Source organism: Hetaerina americana, unplaced genomic scaffold (assembly GCF_022747635.1).
Source record: "Hetaerina americana unplaced genomic scaffold, ioHetAmer1.1.p SCAF_10, whole genome shotgun sequence".
Lineage (NCBI taxonomy): Eukaryota > Metazoa > Arthropoda > Insecta > Odonata > Calopterygidae > Hetaerina > Hetaerina americana.
This window is the reverse complement of record NW_027286070.1, coordinates 75,331,163-75,345,717: the sequence shown is the minus strand read 5'-3', so window position 1 is coordinate 75,345,717 and position 14,555 is coordinate 75,331,163. Positions and strand designations below refer to the sequence as shown.

At 36.4% G+C, this 14,555-nt stretch overlaps 1 protein-coding gene across 1 annotated transcript in view; it reads right to left on the bottom strand.

The window, feature by feature from the left end:
* The window catches only part of Mtr4 (exosome RNA helicase Mtr4), a 37,367-nt gene extending 23,398 nt beyond the window's left edge, over positions 1-13,969 (bottom strand). Inside the window, exons 1-9 of the mRNA XM_071598905.1 lie at positions 13,801-13,969; positions 13,625-13,726; positions 12,951-13,199; positions 12,298-12,472; positions 11,861-12,175; positions 8,181-8,433; positions 7,099-7,230; positions 2,363-2,523; positions 1,999-2,275 (exon numbers count right to left, since the gene is read on the bottom strand). Coding sequence (XP_071455006.1) covers positions 1,999-2,275; positions 2,363-2,523; positions 7,099-7,230; positions 8,181-8,433; positions 11,861-12,175; positions 12,298-12,472; positions 12,951-13,199; positions 13,625-13,726; positions 13,801-13,904 — 1,768 coding nt within the window. The 5' untranslated portion in view covers positions 13,905-13,969. The remainder of the gene's footprint in view (positions 1-1,998; positions 2,276-2,362; positions 2,524-7,098; positions 7,231-8,180; positions 8,434-11,860; positions 12,176-12,297; positions 12,473-12,950; positions 13,200-13,624; positions 13,727-13,800) is intronic.
* Positions 13,970-14,555: the final 586 nt, after the last annotated feature.

Below are 14,555 nucleotides of genomic sequence, written 5' to 3'. Positions count from 1 at the left end.
TCAAAGTGCTGTTTTCGGACTAATGCATATTAAAAAAAATAACTCAGGAGGGTATTAGTTAAAAAGGTTTTTAATAGCCTTAAAAAAATTAAAACAAAATGTTAAATTTGTAAGTCCCTTAGGTAATTGTTAAAGTTTTATCAGATTAGACTATACAACTGTAGAACTACCTATTTTTCAATTATTAGTGTTTCACATATAACAACGATATTACAAACATACTGTATTCATTTTAATTTGTGGTAACATTTAGGCAATAAAATTTATACATGATGAGACGTGAACGCAAGCATGATTTACTCATGAAACTTATTTCAATGCTTTGAGCAAGCTGTCAAGACAATTATCTCACATTGATGAAGCTCAAAGAGAGAGGTGAGCATTTAATTTTTTCAGCTCTTATTTCTTTTCAATGACTCTCAATTGCCCACGGAGGAGAATGCAAACATGGGAAAATGACTGTAGGCGGTGGAAAAATTATATCCAAAGAGGATCTTAAAGCTTTCTTCATTATCTAAGCAGCTTACTACTGAGCTTAAGGGTACGTCAGCCACAGTAACATACTTACTCTATCATAATCTATACTTTTATGATTTTTGAGGATAACCCTTATGAAACAAATAATGTATAAATCATAATAAGGGAAAATAAATCAAGAGGTTCACGGGGTGCTATGCCAAATCAATCCTAGACTTTATCACCAACAAATGATGACACTAAGATTATTTTCAACACGATTCATGTTGCCACTATAAGCAAGGACTTAATGGTTATCAAGCCAAATTTAGAAAGCTTTTTCAAAATATTTCCAGAGGATTACTTATGCATGCTGCCTCGGACACATCCTCTGCTCTTCACAAGGCATCTCCATTAGACTAAAGCTCAGGATCCTCAACATTTTACACTTTATTGTTAACAACATTGGTTTTTCAGGTTGCCATTATATTCCATGTTAATTGATACTAAAAATGACTCAGTGCAGCTTTACACTTTGTTCTTTTTTATTCCAACCTCTTTAAGGTCTTAGTTTTCATATCTGCATGTAGATGTTAATATGAGACCTCCCTCTGTCCTTTCTAATCCTTCCACTACTTAAATCCTTTCCAATATCTTCTGCAATTCATTCATGTAATTGCTGAAGAGCTTTCCTCACATCGTACAAATGCACATAGTTCAAGTTGATAAAAAAAACCATTGGCAGGCCATGGCATAAAGTTCACCCAATACTAAGCCCAACTGTGCAAAATTCACACATCAGAGTGTGAGGTCCAGTTCCTTTCCATGCACAGACCGAGGTTTCCCAGGAAAATCTGGTACCTGGAAAATCCTGGAACCTCCAGCTGAGGGTACCCTGAGAGGCTTGCCTAGGAATTAAACCAGGGACCTCAGGTCAATAGTACAAGGCTCTACCCCTGGACTACCACATCCACTGAGTTAATCAATGAAACAAAATTATTTAACTCAATAATTAATTCCTGTATTGCATTAATTCCACTTTTATGATTATTTCTCATTAGAAAACTTGGTAGAAAATTTACTAACAACAGTATGCAAGTTAGCCAGATGGAGATTTTGTCTTGAATTTTTGGGCACTCTGCATTCAGGTGTTCCCAAACATCATCCCACCCCACTCAGTATATACCTCAATCCCAGACTTCTTGCATATTTAACGGTGGGATTCATATTTTTATATGAAGGGGAAGGCTTGCAGTATGATCTTCTGCTTTCCTGGCATATTACTGAGGAAAAGGCTCTAAGGGTCTTCCACCGGGTCAGTTCCTCCATCGATGATGCCAATGTTTCAGAAAACGAGTTGCTTTCAGAAATGATGGCGTAATCCATGGAGGAGCTGACCCGGTGGAGGACCCTTAGAGCCTTCTCCAAGTGGAAGGCTTCTTTGTCATTGGCATATAAAACCACAGAGAGAAGGAAAGAATCACATACCTGCAATACCAAATACTATCAAGAAATAATAGAACTGCTGAATTCAATACTTACTGTCATACAGATTGGGTATAGCTGCATAGTTCTGAAACTGGAAAAATGACCTCTCCAACATATATTCAGGATTGATCTCTTCCACTCGAAGTAGATTAAGGACCATATTGTAAGTTAGATGGAAGGCAGAATTGATCGGATCGGGGAGTCCACGAACTATTTCTTTTCCAACACTAGATCCCATTTGCTCATCAACCATTAATATGACAATTCCTTTCTCATCCAGGCCTCTTCTTCCGGCTCGGCCAGACATCTGTATGTACTCTCCTGACGTTAACTACAATGGACAAAGGATAAGCACTCCAATAAATTTATATCATTGTGAATTAAAGATAACAGCTTTCCTGACTAATACCAAACGTACCCATCTGAAGTCCTTGCCATCAAATTTACGAGCACCCGTGAAAAGTACAGTCCTTGCAGGCATGTTGAGTCCCATTGCAAATGTTTCTGTGGCAAATAAGGCTTTGATCAGTCCTTCCGAGAATAAGATCTCTATAGTCTCTTTGAGGATTGGCAGCAATCCTACACAAGGAAAGCAAAGAGTCATAAAATCTCTTCATTCTTAACACACACAGTTTTTTGTTAGATTTATGGCAGACATGTAGTAATATAAATCTAGTCATGAAAATTTCATTACATAATTTTAACCTCTGAAGAATATCAGAAACAATAATTTAAACTTTATGAACTAACAAAGAAACTATGCAACATAACATCGGTTAAATTTGTAACTAAATAACTCAAGATGACAAGTAAAGCATACAACTAAAAGCAGTATTACTCATTTTTTGATGAAATATGATACTGCTCCTACATTATTTGTTTATGATTTAAGGGGAACACAGTAATTATCAGAGTGAAAAAATGTGAGAACCACATTCAAGCTTTGCAAAAAAATTTCAACTTAGAAGCAAATGATGTAACCTCAACAGCAAGTATGCAATGCTGCCCAACTAAACACTATACTTGGTCTGTGCAATAAATGCGCCAACTGGTGCGATCTGACAGCTGTGAGGTGGACTATAGGGGAACACACACTGGCTAGTTGCCTCCTGAGACCCATGGAGGAGCCAGGCTCCTTCTGCGCTTGGCGGATTGTCAAGCAGTGCGTATGGCGTCAGTTTTGTAAGTCTCCGTTGTCCTTGTTTTAACTGCTTGTCCAAAATGGAAATGCACGTAATCATGGAGTTTTTCAGGGAAGTGATGTAAAAAGTATCAAGAAATCACTGAAAGATTGACAGCTGTTTATGGTGATAATGTTAGGAAGAAAACATCCACTTCCAAGTGGATTGAGCATTTTAAAGATGTCTGACAAGACGCCACGGATGATGCAAGGTCAGGACGACCTTCGACCACCTGTGCTGACGACAACATTGATTATGCGCAATCCCTCGTCCTTACTGGCCATCGAAAAACTGTCCTAATGATAGCTGATGAACTGGATTTAGGAATACGAGGGGGGATCCAAAAGTAATGGAAATTGGGCTGCGGTGGGGAGCGAGAGTGGGGGAAGGCTTTGTTCGGCTGGTTGTATGTCAGGCTCATGCCTCCGGCATCAGTATGAGCAGCGCCGTCGCTGTGACTGGATCGGCCCATCCGTGAGAGCAGTTTCAGGGAAACAGCTGTTTTCATTTCGGCGAAAAACATGATGGCGGATTATCAAGAGCGATGCACTGCCGTAAAAGTTTGTTTCCTGTTGGGTAAATCGGCCGCGGAAACTATTGTGATGCTCTAGACTGCTTACGGGGCAGCTGCCCTTAGCAAAACCAGAGTCTACGAGTCGTTTACCCGTTTTAAAAATGGTGAAATGTCAATTGATTACCAACCCCATTCAGGCCACCCTCCAACATCAAGATACGTCGACAAAATCAATGCCCTCATTCGTGAAGGCCGTCGCAGAACCATTGATCAACTCTGTGAGATGTCTGGGGTGCCATGGAGTTCAATCAGAGGATTCTAGAACAGATCTTTGGCACACAGGAGACTGGTTCTTCCGTCATGACAACACACCGGCTCACACCGCCCTCTCCATTATGCAGTTTAACAGCGGCGTGACATTGATGGCCCACCCCCCCTACTCTCCAGATTTACCTCCTTGTGACTTCTTTTTGTTACCCAGACTCAAAAGCAACACGAAAGGAAAGTGTTTTGACTCTATGGAGGAGGTAAAACAAAAATCGCTAGAAGGCAGTAGTAGTAGTTTTGAGGGGAGGCGACCGACAGCTAAGGTCATTTGCGCCATAGGGGATGGATAGGAAAGGATGAAGGGTGGAGAGAAACCCGGCGTCGGCATTCTAAAGGACACCCCGATAAATGAATTTCAGAAATGCTTCGAACAATGGAAGAACTGTGTGGAGAGGTGTATTTTGGTCCATGGGGAATACTTTGAAGGTGAACAAAATTTAATGTAAATATATTGAGAACTAAAGAATCTGTAACAACATTCCTGTTGTTTTTGGGTTCTCCCTTGTATCAACAGTGCACGCTATTTTAACCGAACAAGATTGTTGGATCCTTCACCACCATGACAATGCACCTGTACATTCAGCAATGATTGTTCGCCCGTTTCAGGTAAAAAATTCAATCACCACCTCTGATCACCCTCATTCGCCAGATCTTGCCCCCTGCGACCTTTTCCCATTCCAGAAAAGTGATGAGGGGACATCACTGGGAAGACGCGGATGCATTACAGCAAGAAATAACAAGAAAACTAAAATGCCTAACTGCCAAGGACAACCAAGGGTGCTTTCAAGAGTGGAAAAGAAGATGGAATAAGCGCACAGCAACAAATGGAGAGTACTTTGAAGAAGGAGACAAAATTGATGTGGACTAAATTTTGCAAAATAGTGTTTTTGACCTCAGTTTGTATATTTATTGCACAGATTAATTTAACTAATACAGTACTGTTCCTCCCACCAGCAAAGAACAAAAATCAGAGATAAAGAGTAGATTTTTTCAATGATTTTTGCCAAGTACCATTAGAATGATTAGCATGAAAATAATGAATACGTACCTAACTGAACATCAAATCTTAAACACATATAATCTTAAACATATAAACATCATAAACACAATTTTAAAGACATACTTTATGGTATAGCAATAAAAATTAATCCACTTTTCCCTCAATTTTCAAATAAACTGAAGTTGGAAAAAGCACGATGGTGGATTCATTGATTTTTTGCCACTATTGACCAACGAACAAGTCTTCTCACCTTTATTATTTCACTTTTTTGAACAAAGAATAGTTATGTGTGTTGCTCATAATTCTGGGTTTTATTATATAACTACTGAAATGCCAATTCTCTAACTTACCTAACTTGAATAAATTAAATCCTCTATCTTAACAAAAGGTTATCACAGGGTGATATTTACCATGGTTAACTCCCCACAAATGTACATAAATCCATTTACACTACAATTTTATTATAAGAAAGTCTGACCAACAAAGGTAACTATACATATTTGCAATTGGAAATTAAATATTACATTTTTAGCATGCCATGCTTCAAAGGAAATAGCCTATATAAATTATTGTGATTTTCATCACCAACAATTTGACAATATTTGTCATAAAAATATAATTTTGGTTATGAGACAACCAGAATGAAGTAGTTGGCCATTGTAGCATAGCACATTCAATACAAACTGCAGTATTAATTACAGTATAGAGCATAATTCATTGAAATTAAATTTGGAAGATTTTTTTTAATTATAAACTTTTGGTCCTCAACCTCTTTCAACTAGGTAGCTACTAATGAATGCATTGCATTGGATATAGTATGGCATTACCATACACTTGTACATTCCCCTTTTGCTCGGATGAAAATGTTTTCAAAAGGCAGGGGGTGTCACGAGCCACAATCACCTACATATTCGTAAATAGTTGATAAAAAGTTATGGGTTTTGTTCTCAATGGTGCATGTCAAATGAACACAACAAATCCTCGGCATCCTTGTTTCAATTATCTTCAAATTCGATTTTATCAAACCACTTTCATTTGTGTGCGGAAATCGATAATGGTGGAGAGAATGGTAGTGTTTTGTCCTTCACCTTCAGGTCTCAAGAAATACAATTTATGTGGTTAAAATACATATTAATGTGACACTTATATTTTATGCAAATCTCAGAGCAAGGAATTCAACCCATATTCTGTCAAATATGGTTTGATGATTCTCTTAATTCTGAAAAATATGACAATGATTTCGTCAAATCATTTATGGCTGTTTGTAAGTGATGGAAATGTGTATTCCGGAAACTAAACCACCTTTTCTTCAAGTTGCTCATCCAGATCATACACTATTCTGCAGATTATCTCCTAATTTGGCATTATTCAAGCCGAGAATTTCCATTTAATGATCAATAAAGCTTCAATCTTGGTTTTACTTTACCTTTAGGACATCTAGTTGATTCCACTAATACTTAGTATCAAAGTATTCACCATAGCAAGGAAATGAATGAGCAACAAATGGAAAAGTTATGCACTCAACATGAAACCAGATACTTTTTAGCGAATATATATTACAAAACTGAGGATATTTATACAATAAAAAGGTCATCTACCTATTGTTGTATTCTAAATAAACACTAACCAAAGGACCTTAGCTATCAAAACCCCACAAGAATATTTTGGATGAATGTGGCTCTCCAAGCAAAACACTCATATGCCAACCACTTCAGCATTGGCACCAAGTAATGCCAGAAGTATGAGATGAGCACGGTACACATTCCAGAGTCTAAATAAATAATATTCTAATGACCTCCCTCTAATTGATTAAGTGGGCTTAGAGGGAGGGGGAATCCATAGTTCAGGAAGAGAATCTCCCTTGGTCACTCAGTCTGGGGAGGGAGATGACCTTTCCGGGTGCCTGAGGAGCTGTCAGTTTGATTTCTCATCCAAGTGATGGACCTAAATCCCATCTTCGATAGTTCTCAGTCCTCCACTAAAACACCACAATCAGAGACAAACAATCACCACTCGTCTGATTACGCAAGGAACTATCTCTATCAGTTGGGAGTAAGTTTCTCTATCACGAAAAAAAATTTGACATTAATCATGCAAATTAAAAAGATAATAAGTAGTAAATATTTTTATACCTCCATGATGGATGCCAATCCCTCTTCTCAACAATGGCAAAACATTCTCAACTTGAGGAAGTTGACGATCTTCTTCAGATAGAACATCCATTGCATTATTGAAAACCTCATCTACCAAACACTTTTCTTCAGCTGTAACACAAAAAACATTACATTTAAAATATAATTTCTATTATCTATGCCATACATATGATGAATGAGCAGACCCAAGGTAGAATGGTGCATAATTTAACCTCTACAGAAATTAGGTTCAGTCATTCACAAAAGAATGTTCGAAACACACTCCCCATTTTTTATTGGTAAGAGCTAATGAAACTGCAAGACAGTTTTCTGAAAATTATTTCAATGATATTTGCACCACTTAAATTATCAACAATTTAAAGCAACTAACATGGCCAACTCAATGCAAAGAACAGTGGGTCCTGGTCCCAGTCAACGTGGATGATTTTTACACTTTAAAATTGAGGTATTCAGAGCAAATTAATTTTCACTTAATGAAATATACATACAATCATCACAATTACTTTAACATAGTACATAAAATGAACAACAAAAAGTAATGGATTATGCAATTTCTAATGTCATCACACCACCATGACATCACTAATTCCACTGCATTCAATATTGCCCTTGCTTCATTTTCATTGTAGCACATGTTCGGTAGTCAAAGTAATATGAGTGTCTTATAATGTGATTGCGGTTGTTTTATGTAAATCTCAATTGCCCAAGCCCTCTATCTTTAATTTTATTCTTTTCAATATGGCTCTCCTTTCTGCCGGAGTTCCCTCAGGAGAATTAAAGGAGCAAAGAGCACCTACTCCTTCGTATGATATAGTCTGAAAGATTATTGGGCGGATTAAGCAAAAATAACACATGATTATAATTCTTAACGACATTACAAAAATACACTGCACTATGCAATCCCCATGCAAAGAGAAAAACCTGATTTTGTTAATTTGAGGAAAAAATTCATACAAGTACGCAACATTTTAATAACAAGACACTTTTGTCCCTAAAAAGTATCAACAATGTTATGCTCCGTGGATATTAGAAGTCATTCGGTAACTCTATCTAGTTCATACCATTGTTGAAATCCAAAGATGCCATTTGCACAGCATATGCTTCACATTCCTTTTTGCTGAAGCTGAAGACGATCACTGGAGCGAAATTCCTTTCCATTATCATCTTCACGATTTTAAAGCAATTAGTTTCATTTCCTGACTTGTTGCCACCTCCACGGCCCTTTCCTAATATCGCTGTGTCACCCTTGGAAGCATCTCCTGAATTCTGCAAGACCGCCATTGCTGTATTGAAATTATCTTCCTTGAACTGACCCTGGAAGATAAACAAAAATATTTCAAATGAATTCTTGTCCTAAATAATGCAGAAAATTATCCTACAGGCCACCCCACCCAACATTATAGGACAAGGAATACAGACACCATTGGAAAACGATGGTAAATGAGAAGTCTAATGAGATGAGTTTTAGATTGAAAAATAAAGCTACATAAACTACATTTTCCACTATTTCTCAGCAACTGAGTTTTATATCATAAGCAATCCCAGCCAAATGAAAACACCCAGAAATTTCTGCCACATTTAACAATCAGGCTTGAAGCTTTTACGAGTCAGAAACACGGCTCAATAACTAATATTAAATGATCATATTGAGCTTCATTTAATTTGAGTATATCTCGCAAAAGTTGCACAAGCTTCTACTCCCGATAACTTAATACAGAGCTACATACTAAATTTCAGCCTAATTATTGCATTCCAGGGAGTTTGTTAGGTTTACTTTGAAGCTATATTTAGGAATCAATTAAGGATATCAATGTCATTTTCTTAAACAGGAGTAGCATTAATCAACATACTTCATCATGGTTATGAGTATTATTTAACTTTTGAGCTCCCACAAATTTTTCTATTTTGCTTTTTCAATTTCATCATCACGTGAATTTGTTGCCATGGAAACGGTGACATAGACAGGGAGCAAATCCAAACAAAATTGGACGTCAGGCGTAGGCTTTTGAACCGTCTTAGAAAAATCCAAGCCACTCAATATTATATCATGAAGATATGATTCCCACACTGTAACTCGCATTCCTGGAGCCACCAATAAAATGGATCACTAAGTCATGGTCATTGTTTTTATTCACACCCGGCAAAATTAATAACGTGCCCGTACAATTTAAAGTTTAAGTGCCGGTCTCTTTTCCTAAGTATAGGTGAAAAATGACACGGCTATTCCCATGAATTTATAGATTTCTCCTTAGAAATTTATGCAAAGCCTAATACAAATGTGTTTTAGCTAATTTTTTGTGTAAACCCTTTATATAGTTACAGGTGTAATAAAAAAATTCAATGGTGTTATCTTTTGTAAAAATTTATAAACAAAATATTTTAAAATTTGGTTTTCTTATTTTAACTTTTACTTCCAGATGATAAATTGGTCATTGATAGTATTTTTACATTAATAACTTTGTCATAATTAGTTTATACTACTATTACTGAGCTCACACAAACAACTTAATGCTTTTGACATTATTTTTAAATAGTTACATTGAATATACTGAAACATGCAAGTCCACACACACAATCCTCATGGGAATCAGCCACTACTTCTCCTCTATTCAGACCATCAAATAGAGAACTCTAGGAAGAAGATATCCTTTGGTTCTTTGACAAAGTAAGTCCTTATTGAATATAAGAGTGACCAATTGAGAAGTCATTGTCACATCTAGTCTCTCCTAAGCAACACCAAAAGGGCTCCTATCAAGAATTCCATGCCAGAGGGAAGATAAAATGTTTCATTTCCGACTCTCCATTCTCAGGATGTCACCGCTTAGGTTGTTTTTCTGACAACAGTTTCGCGCGTGTTCCAACAAGCATCTTCAGGTCGAAGTGCCGGGACATTGTTTTGGCCACGTTTATATTTTTTACCTCTCCCTCTCTGCTCTGTGATTGGTCGGGGGTTTCCCGCCAAATCCTTTTCCAGGCTCCTACCGTCTCGCTTTGGATAATATCCAAAGAGAGAAGATATTATCCCAGGCAAATAAGAGAATCGATCAAGATACTCAAAGAAAAAGATAACTTCAACAGAGAAGATGGCTACCGCCTATCAGGAGCCTGGAAAAGGATTTGGCGGGAAACCTCCAACCAATCACAGAGCAGGGATGGAGAGGTAAAACATATAAACGTGGCCAAAACAACGTCCCGGCACTTCGACCTGAAGATGCTTGTTGGAACACGCGCGAAACTGTAGTCAGAAAAATAACCAACGCGGTGACATCCCGAGAATGGAGAGTCTTTCATCTGAATGCCACGAAAATCTACGATCCCACGTTTCATTTCCATTGAAATTAATTATCATGTGTCATCAGAAAAGTGTATAGGGCAAGAGGGATGAGGTAAATAGTGCTTGCTACAAAGAAGACCTCACAGTAATACAAAGGCAAGCATCTTTGGAAGAGACGCCTGATAAAATGTAAGCTTGTAGATAAGGCATCTGCTTTCCAGGAAAAGACATGCCACAATGCAGAAAACTCTTTACCTTCAAATAACCAAAATGTGAATATCTAATTCATTTTCAAAATGAAAACTTGTCAGCAATGATAACAAAGCATAACAGATACCTACAAATTTCCAAGTTTTGCGACACACAGAAAAGTTAAGGTGTGAGCGTAAAATTACCCGGCCGAGAGATCGGCCCGTGGCATTCTTCGTGCACTACCACACCAACCAATAGATTGGCTCACTGGCAGAAAGAGTTGAACACTGATTTGAACTAAGACGGTTCATAAATCAGAGGAAAGTTAGGATCGTTCTATGTCAATTTAAACAAAAAAATACATTTCATATTCCCCATCGAAATTTAAAAGAAATGCGGAGCTCTGATTGCCTGCACAGCAATTGATTCCTAATTTTTTCTGAATATATTCATGAATTATCTTCGGCTAAAGCTGCTAAAATATCTCAAAATTAAAAAAAAATTGAAAAATTGACAAGAATATTAATTCCACATTTAGACCCTAATAAGAGCTTGAGAGGAGGCCAAAGTCTCATTTTGAAGACACATACTGAAATTGACTTAAATAAAAAATGTGACAGGGCAGAATAATATGTAATTAAATTTATAAGGACATTTTAATAATTGTATTTAGAAAATTTCAAAGTTTTTATACTTGAAAATATACTTTATCTGATCTTACAAATCTTGAAAATTTCAAAATGGATTAATAGGATAATGTTAACATACACTTTGAGAAAAATAAGGTAGTTTGGAATAAAATGCATTTCATACCTTTACAACACATACTATAAGGTCTCATCAATTCTTGTTTCCAAGAAAATAATGAGAAAACGAATGAAGCATGCATTAATGCATTCTCTGCATTGCATGTGAAAATTGCAGAAGAGAATATTTCTTAAGAATAAATATAATTAGGCAAAAATTCAACCAATTTGGGTATTTTATCCAATTTGACAGAAGGGAATTGGATGGTTAAAATCTAATTATAACAGGGTAAACCTGAGTTCTTCCTTATTTACTGATTATGGCATAGCACATATCCTTGAGCTGATAGCCTGATACCAATAACAGTTTTGCAAACCTGAGTAATTTAATACTTTTGTCTTATTTGGAAAACCTTCAGTAATTTTCATGATTACTGCATTGACGATCAGTCATCTTAATCTGTAAACTGGCTCAAGTTATAATGTTACTTATTCCATAATAGTAGAAGATATTTCAGAAAAAACTTACATTTTCATCAACTACTAAATGGATACCTTCTCCTCCGGCAGGAAATATGTAGTGCTGAAGCGGTACTGGTCTGTACTCTGTGTATACCACATGGCACGGCTGCTTGTGGAGGTGAGTAACCCACTCAGCAAACTGGGTAGCATTAGGTATTGTGGCCGAGAGGAAAACATAGCGGACATTGTCAGGCAATAGAATCAATGTTTCCTCCCAAACGTAGCCTCTTTCTTTGTCTCGCATGTAATGAATCTCATCAAAGATTACCCATCCGACTTCCCGCATCACTTCTGAACCTCTGTACAGCATGTTTCTCAAAATCTGTAAAAATGCATGCATATCATTTTCTTCCAAAGATGTAAACAGAAACATTCGTGTAAAATTAAGAAAGAGTAATTCATGTTTGCGCTGCGAAATTCCACATAATATGTCCAAAAACATACCTCAGTTGTCATAATGAGACAACTTGCAGAGGGATTAATTGTGACATCTCCAGTTATAAGACCAACATCTTTAAAATCCTCATAGAATTCACGATATTTCTGATTACTCAGAGCTTTAATTGGAGTTGTATAAATTACCCTCTGTTTGTCATGAAGGGACACTGCAATTGCATACCTATTATTATTAGGAAAAAGTATCAATAATCCGACCAAAATTAATGTTTCAGAAAATGTACATGTACATATTTCATAAATAAAAATATAAATATATTGGAATGTTTACATAAATTAAAAATGTTAGCCATAATGATTTTTAGTTGCTAAGGCCCTGTTTCCTAAAGCCTTGAGTTAATTTTCAAGGATTGGAATTACTTTTACAGAGAATCTTTTATCAGCCATAAATTTATTGCAAGATTTACCACTTGCTGAGATTTTACAAAGTAATTTGAAAAAATTTATAATTCGCTATGTACTGAGACCATTATAGACGTTATAATTAAAAGTCAGTTCACAATTATTATTGAATGTGAAGTTCAGGCTTTAGTTTCATAATAATTTGAATCAAGAACAAATTAACATTACCTTTATGCTGTGAAAAAAGTTTTTATTTTGTAATGTTTCATGCAGGACTGTTAAGAAGCAAAAGTACATACTCAGCCACAACTGTTTTTCCAGCAGAAGTATGAGCGGATACCAGTACAGACTGGGAATTTTCAATACACAAAATAGCCTCCTTTTGAAACGGATCTAAAAGAAACGGATACTGCTTAGCAGGCTTGGATCCGGGGGGAGGTGCTCTTAATGGCTGATAATCCATATCCGGAGGCACAGCAACTTCATGTGTACATGCTTCTAAAGTCTCCACGGTATGGACTCTGATACGAGGTTGAGATTCATCAATACTATTGGAAACAAGTGAAACAGAAAATTTAATGAATAATGCATTTCAAACTGTTATAGAATGCCATAAATAGGCTTCCAAGAGTTTCCTATCTAGCTACCATGAGGATAATAGAAATACATGGAAAACAATTCGTTGTTATTCATAGTAGTATCGCTATCACAGTTGATTCTCATGAACAGTACTTTTGGCCTCTTGATGATAAAACTAATGACAAGATACAGGCCAAATAAGGCCGTTCTCATTAACAATTTAAAATAAATATTCTTTCACAAGGCAGTCTCTATCAAATAACTCGCTCATAAACTCCATCAACATTATTTGCCAAGAAGAACTATTCACGTCAAAGGAAGCGAAAACTTTTCATTTAATGAAATAAAATTCAAATTTTACCCATGAGACAGCTAATCATTATTCAAAACTCACATTACATCGTCCAATGCTGATTCAGTTTTTAGCTTTTTGCCGGACAGCTCTTCGTCATCCTCAAGATCTCTCTTGATGCCGACAGCCACGGATGGCACATCACTATAAATCAAATAATTATTAAACCCCATTGTCGCAATTCTCATTCATAAGTACACCTACAATTCAACGCTTACCTTGAAAGAGACGATCCAGCATCGTCGCCTTCACTTTTAAAAGCTTTTAACGGAGTACTTTGCTCCGTAAATACACTGAAGAGTTCATCAACAAAATCTGCCATTGTTTCAAATATGCTTTCATAAACACTACTTCACGTCACCGCGGTAATGATATACGGATACTCATGTGTTCTTCGACCAAGTTGTTAAACATCAATTTCGTTATTCACTTGTTTTTTGTGCTACCAAAAAAGAGAGATGTAATGCGACTCACATCCACCGAACCAATCACGTAATGGGTTAAAAGCGTGGTCGAAGTTCAAATCGTACAATGTTGTGAATTTTACCTTACCATTGATTTATAATAATCTAGATCAATAATCGAAACAAAGTATCTAGCTAAGCTATATATTTATGTGGTATACTAATAATTTATGGTAGAAACATTTGCCTCAGTAATTTACATCGTTATCAATACTTCATTTGCCATTAACTAGGATGATATGATTTTACAAAACAATGACTGATAGAACTGTCATTTTTCAATCTTTGTTTGATGAATTTAAAGGGATCCTATCCTTGATAAATGATTCAAGGAGACTTGACTCGTAGATGTTTTAAAGCGATTATAGGTATCACATTTTTTGTTCTATATACATCTTATTGTGCTACTGAGAAACTCGTGGTTTGTCATTGTCGACACATCACCCATTCCCTAGGCGTTACTTGTACCGATATTTTCTGTTATTAGTCAAGTATCAAGTTTTAAAAAT